This window comes from Oryctolagus cuniculus, chromosome 15 (genome assembly GCF_964237555.1).
Source record: "Oryctolagus cuniculus chromosome 15, mOryCun1.1, whole genome shotgun sequence".
Lineage (NCBI taxonomy): Eukaryota > Metazoa > Chordata > Mammalia > Lagomorpha > Leporidae > Oryctolagus > Oryctolagus cuniculus.
The window spans coordinates 7,424,665-7,446,455 of NC_091446.1; the positions used below are offsets into that span (position 1 = coordinate 7,424,665).

The 21,791-nt window shown below is 54.6% G+C and overlaps 1 protein-coding gene across 1 annotated transcript in view; it reads left to right on the forward strand.

Annotated features, from left to right (window-relative positions):
• Positions 1-21,791, forward strand: part of CPXM2 (carboxypeptidase X, M14 family member 2) — a 115,024-nt gene that overhangs the window by 54,545 nt on the left and 38,688 nt on the right. The window contains exons 5-6 of the mRNA XM_070058297.1: positions 12,902-12,986; positions 13,848-13,998. Coding sequence (XP_069914398.1) covers positions 12,902-12,986; positions 13,848-13,998 — 236 coding nt within the window. The remainder of the gene's footprint in view (positions 1-12,901; positions 12,987-13,847; positions 13,999-21,791) is intronic.

A 21,791-nucleotide genomic window follows, 5' to 3' on the forward strand; every position in this document is an offset into this window, starting at 1 on the left:
GGTGCTGCGTGAAGCACCTGCTCCAAAGGGACCACGTGGAAGGGTGGGAGTGGCGAGGGGACCCTCGAAGGCCACAGGGCCGAGCCACTGACCCGCGTTTCCGTGAGGATGTCGTAAAAGCAGATCGTCTGCTGAGACACAAAACCTTTTCTGGCTCATCTTCAATTATTTATGATTCCACCTCTTTTTATGGAAGATAACTGACGTTACGTAACAGTCACGAGAAACGTTCATTGAGGTCTAGATTTTATGCATCGTTGATGCTTCCCGTGTCCGTTCCTTAAGTTCTGATAGCTGTTGTAGTGATGAGGCAGCAGCCCTGTGTTGCAGGGGGGAGGGGGAACATTTTCCCCCCAAGAGCCATTTGGATATTTATAAACCATTCATGGACCCTACAGAATTATCCACTTGAAAATTAGTCTGTTCTGGATTTATTGAGCTTCAAGCCTGACCTGAGGTTGCCTTGGCGATTTCGCAGGCCTTGAACGGCCCACGGACCGGAAGTTCCCCAACCCCGTTAGCTGGAGCTTGCCAGGGGCTGGCTGGGAGTTTCAGGGGTGAGCATTTCTGAGTGGGAACAGCCAGCACTGATTATGCACAGCTGCAGAGAACCTGCCTCGCTACCCCGTAGGTTGGTGACTGTCTGGGGGACACCAACATCCTGTACCGAGAGCCTAGGGGGAAGAGGAGGAGGAGGAGGCCAGCAGCAGGGGAGCCGTTTCTCCTCCAGACCCCAGTAGCAACCACGGCCCGCGTGATGAACTTGGCCTGCCCTGCTCAGGTGCAGGGGAAGCGTGCTGTCCACTGAAGTCTCATTGGAGTCCCTGCTGGAGATCAGGGGGTGACGGTTGCCCTTTAAGGAGAGAGCAGAAGTGTATGGAAGGCAGCAGAAGTGCACTTTTTCTTCTTCAAATACGTCGTGCAGAGATGAACGTGGTATCCTCACCTACATTCATTTCATGTGCATTTTCCCCTGCGAAAGCCTGTGGTGCAACATCACACAGAGTTGATGGTTCTCACGATGTACCAGCCGGCGCATGGGAAGGAATGGATGTAGCAGGGACGCGGGCACGCAGGCGCTCGTGACCACGCCACGCCACGCCTCGGATGAGCTCAGGCACTCTCTGCTTCTGCTCTGCTTCTGCTTCCTCCCCCAGGATGGAGCCGTTCGCGTTGTTGGGGATTTGTTATCCCTTTGCCTTTCAAAAATAGTCTTGTCAAACATGTGTCATGCATGCAAACTACTCTCTTATGCGGGGCATTACATAATGATTTTGTACTGTATATTGTTTTAAAATTTTGTGTTTAGTTATTTGGGGAGAGAGAGGGAGGGAGGGAGAGAGAAAGCAAGAGAGTGAGCTCTCATCTGCTGGTTCAACCCCCAAATACCCACAGTGACAGGGGCAGGGGCAGGGCCGGGCCAAAGCCAGGCACCGGGGTACAATCCAGTCTTCCATGATGGCAGCGGGACTACTCCACCCGTTACCACTGCCTGCCTGGGTCTGCAGCGGCGGAAGCGCAGTCAGGAGCCAGGCGCCCAGTGTGGGTTGTGAGCGTTGTAACCGCTGGGCTGATGCCAGCTCACGCAGCTTTTGAAGTCTGCCTTTGTCCACTCGGCTCTGCCCCAAAGGATCATGTGTGCTGCTGCCTGTAGTCGTAGCTCACCTGTGTGAACTGGTGCTTAACCTTGTGAGTATCCCATTGTTTACTTTCTTTGTTGATGGGGCTTTAACTGTTCCCTTCTCCATTGTTATCTGCTCTTAAGAATAATGCTGTCTTAGCGTTCGCGTGTCTCCCGGATCCTGAGTTCACGGGAGGCCCCGGGACCCAGCCACAGACGCGGACCGGCTGGGTGGGAGGGAATGCGAGTGGTGAACTGACCGGGCTGATGGCAGTGGCCTCGCAGAGCGGTGGCCCCGCGTCTTGTGTCTGCAGTGCTGCTGGGGCTTCCCGCCGCTGCACGTCTGACACTGGTCATTGCTGTTCTCGGTTTTCAGGGCGAAGGGGTGGGGCAGTGTCTTTCGCTGGAGTCCTTTGGGAAGTTTGCATCTCCTTAGCCAATGGGGGGTTGCACCCCTTTCTCCGTGTTTCCTGGTGTTTATGTTACCTTTGCTGTGAAACATTTGCCATATTTCTCAAGTTTTATATTGTACATTTTTCTTATTGTTAAATTACAGAGTTTTAAAAGGATATGCTTAACACTAGTCCTTTGTCATATAAACACATAATCCTTTTGAAAACGCTCTCTGCCCGCTAAGCGCTGCTCTTACTGCTTTCTTTATGGCACCTTTGGGAAAAGCAGAAGTTTTAAATCGTGATGTCCTACGTCAGTTGATTCGCCTGGCACGGTTAGGCTGGTTGTGTCTTACCTACAAAATCCCTTTGTCACGGTTTTGGAGTTACTCTCCTAAGTGCTCTTCAATTCCCTTAAAAGTTTGACTTCTCAGGTTTAAACAGCTACGCTACTCAGAAATGGTCTTTGCGAACGTGCGAGGCCTGTGCTCCAGTTTCCCGTTTTGTCTGTGCTGATGCCCAGGTGGCTCGGGGTCACTTGATAGCTCGTTGTTCTCACTGATACACGAGGCACCCTCTCGCGTCTCTGTATGCCTGGCCTGGCGCTGTTTCTGGGCTCCCAGTTCTGTTCCCCGTATCAGTTTGTTTGCACCGGCACCAGTGCCTTGATTACTAAGGTAAGCCTTGGTATCTTGACCGGCCTGAGTGTGGGCGGGGCGGAGGGGTCTTGCTCCCTGAGCTTAGCAGGAATCCGGAGACGGAAAAGCAAGATGACAGCTCCGTGGAAGAGTTTCTTAAGGCAACTCACACCCCAGATTGCAGATGGGGACGGCAGGCGGACCAGGCACGGGCTGCGGGGTCAGAACTGCATGTGTATATGTTGACTTTTATCTCCAGTCATTTTGTTGAGCTCTGATCCATTCTGACAAATTTTCTAGTCTTTTTTTAACTGTTTTTTTAAAGACATTTATTTACTTATTTGAAGCTCAGAATTACAGGGAGAGAGAGAAAGAGAGATCTTCCATCAGCTGGTTCACTTCTCAAATGGCCTCAATGGCCAGGGCTGGGCCACGAGCTTCTTCCAGGTCTTCTACGTGGGTGCAGGGGCCCAAACATGTGGGCCATCTTCTGGTACTTTCCCAGGCACGTTAGCAGGAAGCTGGATCCAAGTGGAGCAGCCAGGATTCATCATCACCCATGTGGGAGACCAGTGCTGCAGACAGCGGCTTAACCTGCTGCACCACAGCTCTGGCCCGGGATTTTATCTTTTTAATATTTATTTATTTATTTGAAAGGCAGAATTGCAGAGACAGAGAGAGAGATTAATCTTCCATCTGCTATTTCACTCCCCAAATGGCTGTGATGTCCAGGGCTGGGCCAGACCAAAACCAAGAGCCCAGAACTCCACGCAGGTCTCGTACACCGGTGTGGGGGCCAAAGCACTCGGAATGTCTTCCGCTGCTTTCCTAGGCTCGTGAGCAAGGAGCCGGGTAGGAAGTGAGGCAGCCAGGACTGGAAGCAGTGCTCATTTGAGATGGTGGCATCGCAGGCAGCAGCTGAACTCACAGCATCGCAATGCCGGCTCCCTTTTCTTTGTTCTTGTAAACTTCATTTATTATTATCTCTCTGAAAGGAGAGTGACAGAGAGTGAGAAATAGCTCCCACCAGCTGGTTCACTCCCCAGATGCCTACAGGAGACGGACATTCCATCCAGGTCCTGGTGCTTGAGCCATCGTCTGCTGCCTCCTAGGGTGCACGTGGGCAGGGAGCTGGATCCGAAGCAGAGGAGAGAGCAGACCCCAGGCTCTCGGATCTGGGGTGCGGGCATCCCGAGCAAGGGCTTCTCTAGGCTGTGCCGCATGTCTGTCTTGCATTTTTCTTCTTAGGCAATTAAATCTTCTGAAATAAGGTCAGTATTCCTTTTCAGTCCTTAACTGCTGCACTTCCTTTTATTGTTGTGTTAGTTCGATTCTAAATATTTCTAATACTTCATCAGTATTTCCCTGACCTTGGAGTTATTTAGAAATGGTGTATCTTCAGATTCTAAGCACTTAAAAGGCATCTGTCACGAGGATTTCTAACTTAACGGGGCCGTGTTCTGAGCCCGTGACCCGGATCGTGCCGATTCCTGGGCGCATTTTCCGCCCGGCAGCTCGGCACAAGGTCTCTTTGGCAAGCGGTCTGCATGCGCTTCAGAATCGAGTCCTCTCCAGTTTTGCTGTTCTGCGCTCTGAGTTCGCCCTGTGTTTGTTCCGTTAGGGTTATTGTGTGACTGAAGTCCTGTGTGTCTGTGTTGCTTTCTTTTGTCAGTAGCTGAGAGAGGTCTGTGATGATGGATTTGCCGGTTTGAATTCTGTTCTGTTTTGTATTGTGCTTACGCTTCCTGGGCCCCTGTGTTAGGTGTACATGGAAAATGCCTGGTCCTGAGAAGGGGCTGTCCCGTGGCTGGGCGCCTGTCTCTGCCCCGAGGAGCCTGCAGCTCGGTGCACACCTCGTCTGCGGCCACCGCAGCTCCTCCAGTCCTCACTCGGCGTTGGCCTCACGTGGGCCGCTTCTCCTCGCCTCTCAGCCTCCTTATATCAGGATTGCTCTGTCCTCCTATAAATAGCTTGGAATAAATACTTGGAACTTTTAATCCAACCTGCTGATGCCAGTCTTTTAACTGACTTATTTACATTGATCATCATAGCTTTTTATGAGTCGACTTACGAATATTTCTGCGGTTTGTTCTTTTATTGTGTTATGTAGCTTTTTATCCCCCCATCCCCACCCCCATGCTCCCAGTGTTTTCATCACACTGGTTTTAAGTAACACACTGTGTTGGGACTGGCGTTGTGGCACAGCCGATAAAGCCACGGCCTGCGGCACCAGCATCCCATATGGGCCCCTGCTGAAGTCCTGGCTGCTCCACTTCCGATCCAACTCCCTGCCAGTGCACCTGGGAAAGCAGCAGAAGATGGTCTAAGACTTTGGGCCCTTCGACCCATGTGGGAGACCCAGGTGAAGCTGCTGGATTCAGCCTGGCCCAACCCTGGCCGTTGAAGCCATCTGGGGAGTGAACCAATGGATGGGAGACCTCCTTCTCAATCTCTCTCTCTCTGTGTCTCTCTCTCTCTGCCTCTCCCTCTCTATAACTCTGACTTTCAAATCAATCAATCAATCTTTTTTTTTTAAAAAAGTAACACACTGTGTTGTGTCAGTTTTGATCTTGAAACTTTACCAGGCATACTTAGCAAATTGAAAAGTTAGTATCTTAATATGTTAACACTTTCTGGTCAGTAAGAGTTCCCGGGTGCCTCAGCTTCATCTGTGAAAGGAAGAAAATGATACTTCATAGTATTAACAGGATAACTAGATAAGTGTAAGGTCTATATGTCTCTGCATCTGTATGTTATGGATGGCTAGGGTTGTATCTGTAACAGTGCATATCTCATACGCGAATAGATATCTGTATCCATCTGTCTTAGAATAGGCCTAGGACATTGCAACACTATATCAGTAGTGGGGTTCACTACATTTCCTTTTTTTTTTTTTTTTGACAGGCAGAGTTAGACAGTGAGAGAGAGAGAGACAGAGAGAAAGGTCTTCCTTCCATTGGTTCACCCCCCAAATGGCCGCTATGGCGGGCACGCTGCGCTGATCAGAAGCCAGGAGCCAGGCGCTTCCTCCTGGTCTCCCATGCGGGTGCAGGGCCCAAGCACTTGGGCCATCCTCCACTGCCCTCCTGGGCCACAGCAGAGAGCTGGCCTGGAAGAGGGGCAACCGGGACAGAATCCGGCGCCCCAATCGGGCCTAGAACCCGGGGTGCCGGCACGGCAGGTGGAGGATTAGCCTAGTGAGCCATGGGGCAGGCCATTCACTACACTTCTACCAGTAGGTAATTAATTAATGTTACTATATTACTCCCACACTTACATGCTATTATTATCCGATATTGTAGTTTAGTCTTTTAACCTTTAAATCCCTCCTTTCACATGAAGGAATCTTCAGAAAGTTCATGAAAATGTGTAAATGTGTGTTATGAAAATACTATGCATAGACTGCAAATGTGTTTTGCACAATATAAACTTATCTTTTAATTCCATTTTCCACAAGTGCTTTGACGTCCTCTTCCATATACTTCCAATCCACAGAATATCTGTTCAAGTTTGCCTAAAAATCAGTTTCTTTACCCACTATTTGCTCTTGAATGGTGAATAACCCTATGTAATGAACTCAGAACACTGACCCCCTTCTGAGTCACTTTTGGTTCTTTGGTGCAAAGTCTTTCTGAAGGTCGCAGGAAAGCCATGATGATAAGAAGCTCCTCCTTTTTATTTTATAAGAGTACCTTTATTTCACATTCTTTAAAAAAAATATTTGTTTATTAGAGAGAGAGAGAGAGAGAGAGAGAGAGAGAGAGACAGAAATAGAATAGCCAGATCTGGGCCAGGCCAAAGCCAGGAGCCAGGAGCTCCATCCTGGTCTTGTGCATGGGTGGCAGGTTCCAGGCACTCCGGCCTTCGGCTGCTGCTTCCCCAGGGACGTTAGCTGAACAGGACCTGAACTCCAGGCTGTGACGCTGGTGTCACAAGTGACAGCTGAACCCAGTGCGCCACAGCGCCGGCCGTCACACTCATCCTTGAAATACAGGTTGACAAATATTTTCTGTTAATCCTTTAAATATACAAGGGACTTGAAAAAGTTTGCAGAAAATGAAATTAAAAGGTAAAAGTAAGAAATAAAAGTTTGTTTCTCAGCATAATCTCTATCAAGTCCAGAACTCTTTTGTAGGCTATGATGTCACTGAGTTCCTCTGCAGAGCTGCAGGTCCTGGGAATTTGATGGAATTAAGATGGCTGTCCTTGAAAGGTTTTCTTGAGATCAGAAACAAGAAGCCGAAAGGAGCCAGATCAGGCTGCTGCGGCCACCCGGGTGATGCCGCAATGCCGGCTGGCCCCTGTTGGAACTCTCGCGCAGATTCCCTCGTCTGTGAGAGGAGTGAGCTGAGCACGGTCATGGTGAGAACTCTCTGGTCTTTCCCAGGTGTTTTCCTGAGAGCGCTAACTTTGTCCAAACTCTCCTAGTAAGCAGATATTATCATTCTCTGGCTCTCCAGAAAGTCAACAAGCCAAATGCCTTGAGCACCCCAGACACTCTTGTCATGACCTCTGCTCTTGACCTTTTGACTTGACCTTGGCTCTCAACTGGTCCACTTTCGCTCTGGATGGTCTACTTCCGCCTCTGGGAGGCCTCGATTGCGCTTATCACACTGCAAAGCCATGTGTTGTCTGCTGATCCAGCTCCTCAAAGGAACATGTTGGCATCTCAGGCCCACGTGTTGAATTTCCGTCCAGAGCCCTGCTCTTGTGTGCAGCTGATCTGAGAGCAACGGTTTTGGCAGCCACCGAGCAGAAAGTTTGCTCCACTCGAATACATCAGAACCGTGCAAGCTGAACCCACCGAGATGTCCATGGTGTCAGCTGTGTTCCTGCCGTTTATTGTCCACTCTGTTTGATCCAGGCCTGGGTGGGACTAATTTTTTCCTTGAAGACTGATGTGATGGTCTGCCAGTGTGGTCTTCATTTTCAACATCATCTCATCCTTTCCTAAACAGAGTTATCCAGGATGCGGGTACTCGGCGCGGTGGTTAAGCTGCTGCTTGGGCTGCCAGCATCACAGAGTGGGGTGCCTGGCTTGAGTCCCAGCTACTCCATTTCTGATTCCAGCTTCCTGCCAGTGCACATCACGGGAGGCCAGTGCTCGCTCCAGTACTGGGTTCCTGCCACCCAAGTAGGAGCCCTGGATTAAGTTCCAAGCTCCTGGCTTCAGCTTGGCCCGGCCTTGGCTGTTGCAGGCATTTGGGGTTGAACCAGTGGGTGATGGATCTCTCTCCTCCCAGTTTAAAGAAGGTCTTTAATCCGAAGACAGATACTGACAGAACACCTGGGGTAGAGTGTGGCCAGCAGCTCCTAAAGGAAGCAGAGGTGTAGGTCTCTTGCATTCATGCAGGGCTGGGGGAGGTGTGCCAGGACACATCCTGCAGTATCTGTCTGGGGCTCCTTCGGGGACGTCAGAACCTGTGCTCCCTGACTCATTTCAAGAGCTGGAGGTTTTTATTATGTTGGGAAAAAGCGAACTGAGGCAGTCCAAACAACAGACAGTGCACATTCTTAGGAAGCGATTTTATAGGACCCGAAGGACTTCCTTCAGGGTGTTCTGAATGTGGCCGCGGTAGGGAGCCGAAGCAGCTGTCTTACAACCTAAGGACAAGAAGCACGAAAATGACTGTGTCTTGATGTTTTGTTAGAACTTTGAGTCAAGTGTGAAAAATGAAGTTCTTCCTGGACCTTTGGTAGAAATATGCAAAATGAATGTGCACCGAGTTCTCCTGCGGCATGGCTTAGAGCTCCGACGTGACAGCTGCGAAAAATGAACATCGATTGAGGTCAGTTTTGGCACAGGCGCCCGCCCGAGTGAGTGCCAGCAGCAACAAGCATCCAGACTCTCTTGTCATGTGAAAAGGAATGAACTCATCCTTGATTAAAAGAAAAACAAGAAAGAAAAATTCTGCAGGCACTGTCTTGCTTGGTGGTGAGAAAAATTTTTTTAAAGATTTATTTTATTTATTTGAAATAGTTGCAGAGAGGGGCTGGCGCTGTGGCACAGTGGGTTAATGCCCTCGCCTGAAGCGCCAGCATCCTATATGGGCGCTGGTTCGAGACCCGGCTGCTCTGCTTCCTGTCCAGCTCTCTGCTGTGGCCTGGGAAAGCAGTCAAAGGTGGCCTAGGTCCTTGGGCCCTTGCACCGTGGGAGACCCGGAAGAAGCTCCTGGCTCCTGGCTTCAGATCGGCACAGCTCCGGCCATTGCATCCATCTAGGGAGTGAACCATCGGGTGGAAGACCCCTCTCTCTCTCTCTGACTCTCCTCTCTCTCTGTGTCACTCTGACTTTCAAATAAATAAATAAATCTTTAAAAAAAAAAAGAGTTGCAGAGAGAGAGACAGAGAGAGGGGTCTTCCATCTGCTGGTTCACTCCCCAGTTGGCTGCAACTGGCCGGAGCTGCGCCGATCTGAAGCCAGGAGCCAGGAGCTTCTTCCGGGTCTCTGATGTGGGTGCAGGGGCCCAAGGACTTGGGCCATCTTCTGCTGCTTTCCCAGGCCACAGCAGAGAGCTGGATGGGAAGAAGAGCTGCTGGGACTAGAACCGGCGCCCATATGGGATGCCAGCGCTTCGGGCCAGGGTGTTCACCCACTGCGCCACTGCGCCGGCCTGAGAAATCTTTCCTTTAGCTGCAGGAAGGAGTTGGGAATGTCTGCTAGTGCCTTCCATTCAGCACTGAACCGGAGATCCTGACCAGAATCAGAAGGAGAAAAAGAAACGGAAGAAGTAGCGATTGGAAATAAAGAGAACTGTCATTGTCTCAGATCATGTAATTAATTAGAATTAATTAACTAATTCTTTAATAGACAGCCTGATACTAAGTCAACACACCACGTATTTCCATATCTACCTACCAGCAACAAATAAAAAAAATCAAAGTGATATTTTATATAAAATCATAAAAAATGTCAACAATCTAGGATTATATATAGCAAAAGATCAACAAAAGTAGACCTAAATAAGCCACAGGATACGCCATGTTGATGGCTTAGGAGTTTTAATATTGTAAATATGTCAGTTCCCCAGACCAATCTGTATATTTGTTGCCATTCCAGTTAAAATACAGAAGACTGTTTTTCTTTCAGGAAAATGTAGGCGGATTCTAGGATGAATGTGAGAATTCAAAGGAGTGAGAGTAGTCACGGAACTTTAAAGTGGGAAACGTGTGTGAGCAGACGTAGACCAGGCGAGTTCAAGATAGGATAGGATAGGATAGGATAGGATAGGATAGGATAGGATAGGAAGTAGAGAAGGAGCAGGCTAGATTGTCCAGAAACACCTGTACGCGTCTACAGTCACATGATTTACAGCGAACGTGCCACTGAGGTGCAGCCAGAAAATAAGCATATAAATGGTTCTGGTTCCATTAGAAGCCTCCACGGAGAGCTATGTGTCTCGACCCCTACCACACACCATCAATTATCAACTCCAGACGGATTGCAGATCTACCTGTGCAAAGAGGGAAGCAATAAAGCTCTCTGGAGAACACAAGCAGATATCTTTATTATCTTGGAGCAGGCAAACATTTATTGAAAACAGCACGGGGCCAGCACAGTGGCACAGCTGTTTAAAGCTTCAGCCTGAAGTGCCGGCATCCCTATGGTCGCCGGTTTGAGTCTTGGCTTGTCCTCTTCTGATCCAGCTCTCTGCTCTGGCCTGGGAAAGCCGTAGAGGATGGCCCAAGTCCTTGGGCCCCTACACCTGAGTGGGAGACCTGGGAGAAGCTCCTGGCCTGCAGAGGAAGCGCCACCCCCAGCACACGGCTGGCACAGCCACCACCCCTGGGCCCTGCGCCGCGGCCCTCACCTGGTCTCCCCGGGGCGTCAGCTTCCTTCCTGTCCTCTGGTCCATCCCTGCTCCGTCTGCGAGACGCGTCTACTCCAGTGGGGGACGAGACACTCTCGGGTAGTCCCAGTGAGGGGGTTAGAGTTGCAAAATGAATTATGCTATCAAAGAAGGGAACCCCCAGGAAAGGAACTGGCTCCGCTGGAGGGTGGCGATGGGGCTCTGACAAAGGCTGCGTGATTTGGATTTAGGGGAGGGCAGAGGCAGAGTGCAGACAGCAGGAATGGCGTGTGAGAGGCCCCGAGGCAGCAGGGGACAGTCAGTGTCCGGGGCGGCGGGGGGGAAGAAAGGACACAGAAAACAAGTGCCAAGCAAGGGCCTCCTGGAGCTCCATGAGGATTTGGTACAGACCCTGTGGTAAGAGTGCACTCAATCTAAGATGCTTAATAGCCCGAGGAGGGTGATAGGACAGCATTTCATTCGAGAAGTAGGTCTTGGTCACAGGAGAGACGGGGAGCCAGGCGACCTTCGCCAGAGACCACAGGAGTCCTGGACGGAGAAGATGGGCTGGCTCCGCGGTCATGGAGCTAGAACTGGAGACCTTCTAGAAAGCGGTAGGGGTAAAGCTGGCAGAACTTGATGATGGGCAGCACATAGGGGAGGAAGGCAGGTTTGGTGCCAAGGGAGACTCTGGGGGTCGCCCTGTCCCCCGTGTCTGAGGCTGCCATGTTGGGGTACACACGGCAGGAGCGAGGCTGTTGGTTTGGGGTGGGTTAAGTGGAGCGGACTCTGAGATTTTAGGGGCGGCGCAGGTAGGTGGGGCAGAGGTCCAGAGCAGGGGTCCAGGCCAGGTCCAGCAGGCGCTGCCAGGCACACGCGGACAGGGCGCTGTTTGTGGGCAAGGCTGAGGAATTGTTGCTTGGCTTTCATTTTTCCGGTTTTCCCCGCTTTGTCTCCCTTTCTTTGAGGAGCTCATTTTCACGTTTGTCTCCACCCGTCTTGTTTTCGCATGCTCTGGCAATGGGGGGGCTTCCTCAACCTTGGAGCTCTCCCCGGGTGGGCACAGCCTCCTCCCCGGGTGGGGACAGCTCCGTCCCTGCTGCGGTCAGCTCTCCAGAACACCATTATCCACGGAACAGCAGGCGGCAGTGGGGGCTGGGTTACAGTCGCCGGGAGGGATTCGGGTGTGGGGAGCAGGTTGCTGTCTTGGGTGAGGATAATTTTCCAATGCAAAGGACATGCGCCGCGGCTGAGAGACTTCTCCAAAGGCAGGCTGCTGTGGCTCGGTGTGCGGTGGGCTCGGTGGTGAGGCTCAGAAGGGAAGGTGGTGTTTGGTTGATGCTGCCTTCCGGCGGGCACCCAGCGCTGGGCGGGTGGGGGTGGGGTTGGGAGACACAGAGAGAGGAGAAAGCGTGAGCTGAGGGTCGGCTTCCATGCATATGTAAAAGCACCTAAGAATAGTTTTGTGACAAGTCAGTGGGATGAACCCGAGTGAAGAGAAGCAGCTGCTCTCTCTAAATAAACTTTACTCGATGATCTTGACTCAGAATGGAAACTCAGAACCTTTCAGGGATGGGTCTGGATCCCGGGACCAGACAGATCTCACAGGAGGAAACGGACTCCAGATTCCTCGCTTGGCAGAATTTCCTGAAGGACTTAGCACGCTGGGGCCTAGAGCCAGCATCTTAAAAACTAAAAAGGGGCTATGCAGGAAGACTTTTCTATGTTGTTCATAATTTATGTTATAAATAACTGAGGCGGTGTGGGGAGGGATTTTCCGTGTGAAGGCTGCTTTCGTTGGCCAAACCCATCAGCCCAGCCTCTGAGGTGGCGTCTCCACAGGGCGGCTGCCCCTGTGGGACGTGGTGGTGACAGGGATCCGGCTGCAGGTGCAGCCATCAGCAGGTCCTGGCAGGTGTGGGAGTTGCCTGTGTGGCTGTGACAGCCAGTGAGCAAGCCAGCATTTCTGTAGATCCCAGCTTCTACTTTGGTGGCCAGTGCGATCCAGGTCTTCATGTCCCCAAATCTGTTTCCCAAGTGCAATTGCAAGACCATTTTGTAGGCTTTGCTGGGATTGCTGTCACACCAGGGACTCCCTAAGCCTCTGTCGTGTGTGAGGAACTGTCTAGTACCGACAGATGCACTTACGTTTGTCTGTCTTTATGAGTATGATCAACATTCAGTGCTTCCAAGGGACTAGGAATTCTCTGGAAGGTTTAAAGGGCATCAAACCATTAAATGTGCACATTAATCCTTTAAGGCTGGCACTTTTATGATGTCTCATTTTACGGACGAATAAACTATGGCGTGGATGAGTCATTTGTATGGCCAGGGTCACACAGCTGGGAAGTGTCACGGAGCCTGGGTTCGACCCAACGCCGTCTACCTCTGGCACCTGCTCTTCTCGCCTCCACAGCTCTTTCAACATGCGTGGTCCCATGGTGTTTTATTTTCTTGCAGGAGTGACTGGGTGACCTCCTACAAGGTCATGGTGAGCAATGACAGCCACACCTGGGTCACCGTCAAGAATGGATCTGGAGACATGGTGAGCCCCTCTCCCCCCGACTGTGTCCTGGGGCCTGTCTGGCTGGGGTGTGCAAACAGAGGCGACGTTTGCTCAGTGCTTGGGAGAGTGGCCAGCTCTACAGCCACTCCAGCCAACTGTGAGAGGCTGGTGGACAGTGATCCCCTTTGCGTGCCCTGAAGCTTGGCACCAGGTGGCCTAGATCTGGGCCGATGTCAAACAGAGCCGTCGCTCCGTCAGAGAGCTGCTGGGATGCACCTTCTCGCACGGAGCCCAGGTTAGCCCTGGGAGGCCGTGTGGCCCGGAGAACACGCTGGGGCCCTCGCGGCTACTCCGCTCTAGGTTTCCCGACTTTTAGCTCCGTGAGTAGTTCCAGCATTGTCGGTTCTCACCGTGTGGCTCTTCCTCAGATCCTCGAGCGTGTGTTCCTAGCGTGGCACCCAGCGCCTTGCCCGGGCTGACTGCAGCTCCTTTTCCAAGCCTCTTTCTCCTCTCGCCTCGTTCGGGAAAAGTGAGCCTGCCGCTCTGCATCTCCGCCTGTCTCCGCCCGTCACTGTCCCTCCTCTCTAACGTCTCCGTCCCAGCAGATCTGAGCAGTTTCCCTTCCACGCTGGGTTGAACGGTGCCTCCTCTCCAGGCTGTGCCCGGGGTCCTCTCCTTCTGAAGCCCCCCAGCTCCGTGGCCCTCCCTTGGCCGAGACCCTGATGGCCTCTCCTGCAGAGACCGGGGCTCCCTGGGGACAGGACCCAGGCCCAGCGCCTATCTCCCAGCACACACTGCCCGGTTCTCGGTGAGGCCCTGGTGAATGGGTGAATTACCGACTCTCACCCCTTGACACTCGAGCTCTACAAGTTTCCTTTTTTCTCCTTTGAGCACAAGTAGATATTTGAAGGAAACAGTGAGAAGGAGATCCCGGTTCTCAACATGCTGCCCGTGCCCGTGGTGGCCCGCTACATCCGTGTGAACCCGCAGTCCTGGTTTGACAACGGGAGCATCTGCATGAGGATGGAGATCCTTGGCTGCCCATTGCCAGGTGAGTTCACCCCCATGTACCCTGCGCGGGGAGGGGTGCCGACGGGGAACAGTAGCCTAGCCACGGTGAGTCAGAGTGAACCAAGCAATTGTTTTCTGTAAAAATCCATTGGGGGCCGGCGCCGCGGCTCACTAGGCTAATCCTCCGCCTTGCGGCGCCAGCACACCAGGTTCTAGTCCCGGTCGGGGCACCGGATTCTGTCCTGGTTGCCCCTCTTCCAGGCCAGCTCTCTGCTGTGGCCCGGGAGTGCAGTGGAGGATGGCCCAAGTGCTTGGGCCCTGCACCCCATGGGAGACCAGGAGAAGCACCTGGCTCCTGCCATCGGATCAGCGCGGTGCGCCAGCTGCAGCGCGCTGGCCGCGGCGGCCATTGGAGGGTGAACCAATGGCAAAGGAAGACCTTTCTCTCTGTCTCTCTCTCACTGTCCACTCTGCCTGTCAAAAAAAAAATAAAAAAAAAATCATCCATTGGGCAGTCTGTCTTTCGGTCTGTCTTCCTACCTGCCTGCTCTCTGTCCATCCGTTCACCTAGCTGTGCACGGATATGACTACTGAAGAGTATTTTGAAAACCGAGGTGAGCCAAAAGGAAAAGGAACAGAAATCTCTCCTCACCTACCCAGAAGCACTGGGAACATTTGGGGTGGTGAAGTCCCTTGCCAAGTGTAGGTTGGCTTATTGTGATTCTAAGATGGTGCCTATTTCAAGGTTGAAAATTCACTCAACAGTGCCACTCAGAAGTGAGCAAGGAAAATTATTTAAAGGCTTGTGGAAACGCGTTTAATTGTCCTTGACAGAGCCTACTGTTCTGGGTAGGTGGTGGGAAGAGTTTGTTTTAAACTTGGCTATTTATAGTCTCTTTCTGTCTGAATAGCTGTAGTCGGTGGCCTCTGTCTCAGCGTAGATGGTGGTATGCCCCTGTTTTGCTTGATGGTGTCTGGGTGTAGCCACAAGGAGGCAGGAACAAAGGGGCATGGATCCCCCACGGCCCACTGGGGTCCAGGCCAGTGTCTGCTCTGAGTGGACCAGCCTGGCCTGGCTCCAGGCTAGCTCTGTCCAGCCCTTCGGAGGTTATGAGTCTGTGCCCTCTGGTCCCCTGCTGGCCAGACATCTCCAGGGATGGCATTCTGCCTGAGAATCTGCCGGGAGGCCCCCAGCAGGGCCACAGGACCCTGCACATCCCTGCTCCCCGACAGCCAGGCTGTAGGGCACAAGGAGGGGCGTCTTGGCCAGAGAGGCCTTGGTGCTCCTGCCTCGTGTGAGATGTGGCCTGGCTACCTGGGGTCTTCCAGTCCCTCCCAGCACCGCCTGGGGCAGGGCACTGCCAACTCGGATGCCATGTCTGTAGTCACCCCCCTCCCCCACCATGAACTTATATTTGCTGCGTTCTCCAAGCAGATTTCACTGTCACGTCCCCTCAGTCCCCGCGACATGCATGGCCTTGCGCTGCCAGCCACAGGTATGTAGAACCAGACCCTGCGTCGGTGAGAAAGATCTGCCTGCCTACCTAGTTACCCGCACACCAGACGCACTTTCCTGGGTCTGCGTCTGAGCTTAGGAGACTGTGGAACGTTCTGCATGTCATTAAAGCTGCGAGAGACCCCCGCTCCACGGGTGCCACCGTGTGTTTGGAATCTGCCTGGAGGAGTTGGGAGGGCTGCTATTTCCAGCGTGCTGGTTCTAGAAATGGCCCTGCCCCCGCCATGGCCAGTCTTCACGTTGAGTGTGCACGTCCACGACTGTTTCTGAGGTCGATGCTCGTAGTGGGCGTGCAGGTGTGAAGGATGGGCGTGTGGTCAGGGCTGGCACCGAGAGAGCGTTGAAAACACTGGCGCCTGGGGATCTGGGCCTCCTCTGTGGCAGCCAAGCATGGGGCCTGCAGCCTCAGGTCAGGCCTGCGGCCGTGCTGGACCTGTGGGGCTCTCCCAGGCTCTGTGTGCACAGACTCGGGGTGGCAGGTGTCAGGCCTGCAGCCTTGCTGGACCTGTGAGGCTCTCCCAGGCTCCGTGTGCACAGACTCGGGGTGGCAGGTAGCAGGCCTGCGGTCGCGCTGGGCCTGTGGGGCTCTCCCAGGCTCCGTGTGCACAGACTCGGGGTGGCAGGTGGCAGGCCTGCAGCCTTGCTGGACCTGTGAGGCTCTCCCAGGCTCCGTGTGCACAGACTCGGGGTGGCAGGTAGCAGGCCTGCGGTCGCGCTGGGCCTGTGGGGCTCTCCCAGGCTCCGTGTGCACAGACTCGGGGTGGCAGGTGGCAGGCCTGCAGCCTTGCTGGACCTGTGAGGCTCTCCCAGGCTCCGTGTGCACAGACTCGGGGTGGCAGGTGGCAGGCCTGCGGTCGCGCTGGGCCTGTGGGGCTCTCCCAGGCTCCGTGTGCACAGACTCGGGGTGGCAGGTGTCAGGCCTGCAGCCGTGCTGAACCTGTGGGGCTCTCCCAGGCTCTGTGTGCAGACTTGAGGTGGTAGGTGTCTTCAGGGAGGCAGCCGGGGGCTCTGCCCTCTTTGCCCCGGCCTTGCTCAGCCTGTCTCGCTCTGCCCGCTCTGAAGAGCAGGGTCGTGGTTCCCCTGCTGTGGCTGAAGGGCTGGAACAGGGAAGGAGCAGCTCCCTGGGATGTTCTTGGGTGCATTTGGAGAGAGGTCCAGAGGGCGATGGAGACGCTCCGGAGACAGAGCCGCGTGGGGAGGCCCGGGAGGATTTCAGCTGTGGACTCAGCACGGTTCTGTTTCCACCCTCTAGTTATTCTTCTGGAAGCTTCCTAGTGCGCCCAGAGGGGAGCTGGCCGTTCCCACGTGCTACCTGGTAATGGTGGTGCTAGCATCTGAGGCCCAGGTGGCCCCGAGGCTCAAGTGACTGCTCCCGCCCCTGAGCAGGTGAGGTTCCTTCATCAAACCTCAGAAGGCCCAAGGCGGAGAAGGCCCAGCCCACTCAGCTGCCCTCACCCGTGGCGACCTGGGGTCTCAGGACAGCTGCCTGGGGTCCGTGCTCCCTGGGACACGCGTGAAGAATTCACGCAGCTCTGTTCTGCATCTCTCTGTCCTGCACCTCCCCAGCTCCCGTCTTCCTGCGAACTCTGTTGGGGGCAGAGGAGGGGGCTGGTGCTTTTTAAGACTTTGTGAATAATCTTTCTAGAGGGTTTTGAGCTGCGAAGTAAATCGCCATGTTTTACTCTTACTTGTCGCCGGGCCTCAGAGAAAAGGTCATTGCCGTCTCTGAGGGGAAGCCTGGGGGCACAGGGTTTGAGCTTTGGCTTAGGTCCGACGTGGGTTCCGGTTCTGCGTCTGCTCCTCCACGGTGGCCTCGGGGAACTTGAGGAAATGCACCATGCTTGGCTGTCTCTGCTGTGACACGGAGTCGCGCCTTCCCTGGAGGACTGTGAGACAGCCTGTCCGCGTCTGGGGTCGTCCTCTCCTAACACAGCCCCTGCTCACGCCGCCACGACAGTGCCTGTGGAGGGTCCCGGGTCCCCAGGAGCTCTGGGGCCGCTGCCTTCCTCCTGCCCCCTGCTTCCCACTCTTCCTCTACGTCTGCTCTTCGTAACTAGGCCATCCTGCCGGTTCCTCTAGATTCTAGAACAGCCTCCGCTGAGGCCGGTTGGCGTGGGAGCTCATGCAGGAGGCCTGGGGATCCCAGAGGGGCGTTAGGGCCTGCAGCAGGGATATTCCCCCACCCCCAGGCCCACCAGTCCACCTCTCTCTTCCCGAAGACCCTCCTCGTCCCAGCAGACGGAATCCTCCTCTTGCTGCCATTCCCCCCCCACACACACACACCGTTGCTAAGAATGAACCCTCCCCCACCCACGTCTCGCTTCTCTTTCCCAACATTTCCGGTCTCTGTCCCTACTCCCTCTCACTTCCTGTCTCATGGGCTTCTGGGTCGTGGCAGGACGGGTGCGAAGTCTGGCTTTGTTTGGCTAGACCACGAGCTGCCACCTTGTCCCTTTTCCCGTCCCGGCTGGCTGGGACCTTGCCTGTCACAGCCGCAGGCTCTGTGAGAAGACCCCGCTACTCCCCAGCAGGCCGAGAGGCCGCTCCCGCTTTAGTGAGCTTTCGGCAGCTGCTTCCCCTCCTGAGCTGTAGACATGGTGAAGCTTGACGGCGGCCCTGTTCGCAGAGGGCCTGCCCGTCGTGCAGGCTCAAGGCCATCTCTCGCCCCTCTTCCTCCTTCCCCTTCCGATGCCCTTGGTTTGACGCTTCTGACGATGGCTGACTCACCTTAGAGGTCAAGGTCGCCCGGGGGAGCAGAGGAGAAGGAAGATATTTTATTTCTTCTCGCCCCCACTTGCCCTGTCCTGGTTTTGCTTTCTGTCCTCTGTGTGTGACGTGCCGATGGGGCTGGACTTGTGCTTTCACGAGCCCCCCGAGGCCCCCCGAGGCCTCCCTCATGCAGGAGACTCTGGGATTGCAGGGCGAGTGGGCAGGGCACGTGTGGACCACAGATTTCCCTCCTGTCTCTTCTCAAACTCCAGGCCTGGGTTCAGCTACCCCTGAACAGAAGTCACTGTGCTCAGAATCGCGGCGGCGGGGCCGGGGGTGGGGGGGGGCGTCCTCTCCTGGTGGGCTGGGCTGAATACGCTCCCCCAGAATTCCTGTCCAGCCAGAACCGCAGATACCTAGCAACTGAGTCTTCAGAGAGACCGTGAGTTAGGGTGAAGTCAGACTGACTGGTGTTCCCTAAGGAGAGAAAACAGAGACCCAGAGGCCATCAGAGATGCCCGTGGTGACGGGGACAGCAGTGGGAGCGGCGGGATTGCCCGCAGCCACAGAGTACAGGAAGGACCCTTCCCTGGAGCCCGCAGAGAGCACGGCCTGCCCACAGCTCTGTTCTGAGGTCTCTCCTTGGGACCAGTGAGAGAGTACATCTCTGGTGTTGGAGCTGCCCGGCGTGCAGGCGTCTGCTACACAGCCCTGGGCCACGCATGCGCAGACAGACCCAGCACCAGCTGCTGTTCCACCCCTGTGCCGGATCCCTTGTGGCTTTCTGTAGCGGCCTCTCTGCCCTGTCCTCCGTTCTCCCAGGGAGTGGGGTGATGGTGTCACAGCATCAGGTGGGCCCTAAGACTGCACCTTTTTCCTACCTGGCCGTGCTAGGCAGTGGGATTAGATCATCCATCCACCCATCCATCTACTCGGTTACTCACTTGTTCATGGCTCAGACTCTTGTGAGCACCTGTCCCAGGCAGGCTCCCCGGAGGCCAAGGTAAGCAAGAGCCAGGTGCAGCCTCCACGCCCTCGCAGCACAGCCTGGAGCTGCCCTGCCCCTGCAGTGGCTCCCTTAGTTCATCTGGGTTGAAACTCTGCTGGCTACACCTGTCCACCCTGCAGAGGAAGGCGGTTACCCTGCCCGAGTTTAAATACGTGTGTGACTTCTGGTCCGACTGCCCGATATTAATTATCTTGGGAACTGTTAAAACAGCGACATTCTTGAAAACCATTGTGTCTGGCAGCTTCTTCTGCCCATTGGGCAGCCTGGGGCTGTGCAGGGGTTGGAGGGGCCGTTGGACTGTGGGGACAGCACATGCTGCAGCCACATGGGCAGGGCCTCAGGGAGTAGGAAGCACAGGTGGTGTGCTGCCACGGGGCTCCAGGCCTCGTGCAGCTGTGATGGCATCGGGTGGTCTCTGCCCTGGGAGTCTGCAGTTCCCAAGCAGGAAGGGCCTCGTCATCAGGGCCCTGGATGGGGACGAATAGGAATTCTTGGGGCCAGAGACCGGCTTTCTACAGTGGGTGCTCGACTCACAGACGGCCCCAGGTCATTTGCATGGAGGACCCTGTGCTGGGCTTGGGGGAGCCTAGGAAGGCCACGACGCACTCGTGGAGGAGAGATCTGGCCCCGTGGCAGGAAAGGAAAGTCCACCGTGGCTGTGCCTTTCGGCTGTCCTCCTCCATTCCCAGGGAACACTCTGAGGTCAGCGAGTCACGTTTTCTTTTTAAAAATTGAGATGCAAGCCACATGATATACATGTGGCCACTTTCAAATGTATGGTGTGGTAACATCGCTCTCATTTCAAAACGCCCTGCACCCGTCTCGAGGACTCTCAGCCCAGCCCCCCAGCACCTCCAGAGACGTCTCACCTGTCCCGTCTCTGTGGCTGTGCCCATTTGGACATAGCCGAGCGAGGAAATCGTGAGCCCCGTGATTTGAGGTTGCAGGTGAGCCCCTTCCAAGACCGCATCATCCTCTCCCACTTGGGCACCGCTGCCGCTCACGGAGGGGAGGCGGTGGCTGGAGTGAGTTTCGTGGGTCCTTTTCCTAAGTTCGGTATAGAAAAAAAGAGCCGGGAAACAGTTTGCAAAGAAGCGGAAACTTTTATTTGATTGGCAAACGACAGAAAAGCGTCTGGTCCAAGAGGAGCCCAGGCGGACTACGTGAGCAGACATTGGCTTCAAGGAAGGGTCCCGGGTTGTTAAGGCGTTACGATCTGTTCACTGGGTCATCCTACCAGGGGTGCCCATTGGACAGGGGTTTCACATATGTGTGTTGATTGGCTTGGGGCTCATGGAGGTAGCGGGGGTCTCCTGGAGACAGCCAGCCCCCTCCTCTGCCAGCTCTGGGTGGAAGATCGCTACCCACCTGGAGGTGTGACCTAAAGCCGCAAGGTCACACACGCAGCACAAGGAGCTGTTAGTGGGGGAGATGCCGGCCCGTCTGGGAAAAGGTTCCAGCCACAGCTGGCGGGCTGCTTGTGAGGGACATTCTGCCTACGTCTGCGGGGCCCACGGACCCTGCCCCACTGGATGGGCCCAGTACCCGCTCCTTTCAATCAAGGTCCCAACCAGCAAGCAGCCAGTACCCAAGCACAACCGTCCAAGACTCGTCAGACCCCTGGAATTCCGAGCGACGGGGTTCCGTCTGGGCTTGTGCCTCTTCTGCCAAGAACAGTCCTCTGCAGCGGCTGGCACTGTGGTGCGGCGGGTTAAGCCACTGCCTGTAATGCCAGCATCCCCCATGAGTGCTGGTTCAAGTCCTGGCTGCTCCACTTCCAGTGTAGCTCCCTGCTAATGCACCTGGGAAAGAAGCAGAAGAAGGGCCCCAGCTACCCCCATGGGAGACCCGGAGGAAGCTCTAGGCCCCTGGATTCTTCCTGCCACTGTGGCCATTTGGGGCGTGAGCCAGTACATGGAGGATCTCTCTCTCTCTCTCTCTCAAACACACACACTCTCTCTCTCTTTCTCTCACTCTAACAATTCTAACTCTGCCTTTGACATAAATATAAGCCTTAAAAAGGAGAAGTTCTGTGCAGTGAGCTGTTGCCTGATTTGGACCCAGAGGCACCTGGCTGTGGCTGGCTTGGACGTGAGCAGGGGCAGGAGGAGGGAGGAGGAGTTCTGATTCTGCCCCGCCCTCCCGGAGCCTCCTTCCTGCTTTTCCTACATCTTCTGTGCCTGGTCGGCCCCTTTTCTCTCTCTGTCTTCACCCTTACCTGGCCCCCAACTCGGCACACGGCCCTGGTGTGTGGGGAGCAACCGTGGCCGCTTTGCACAGCCCAGGCATGTGTCCACACACGCTGCGCCCTCCTGTAACCTCCCCTTCCCCCAACCTCCTAAGCACGTGTGGATGTGGCCCAGGGACCTGCGAATGGCGAATTGTTTACCACTTCCTGCTCAAGCTGCTGGGAGCCACGAGTAGATGCCAAAAGTTGGAGGCAAGGCAGCCGCGCCAAAGGTCCCGCTGTGTTCTCGAAGAGGAGCCCAGCCTTTGCCACGCTGGGATGGAAGTGTCCGGGCTCGCGCAGGCGCCGCTCATAGCTGGGATGCTAGGAAGTGTGTGTAACGGGGCCCTTGAACTCATGCAGGGGTTTCAA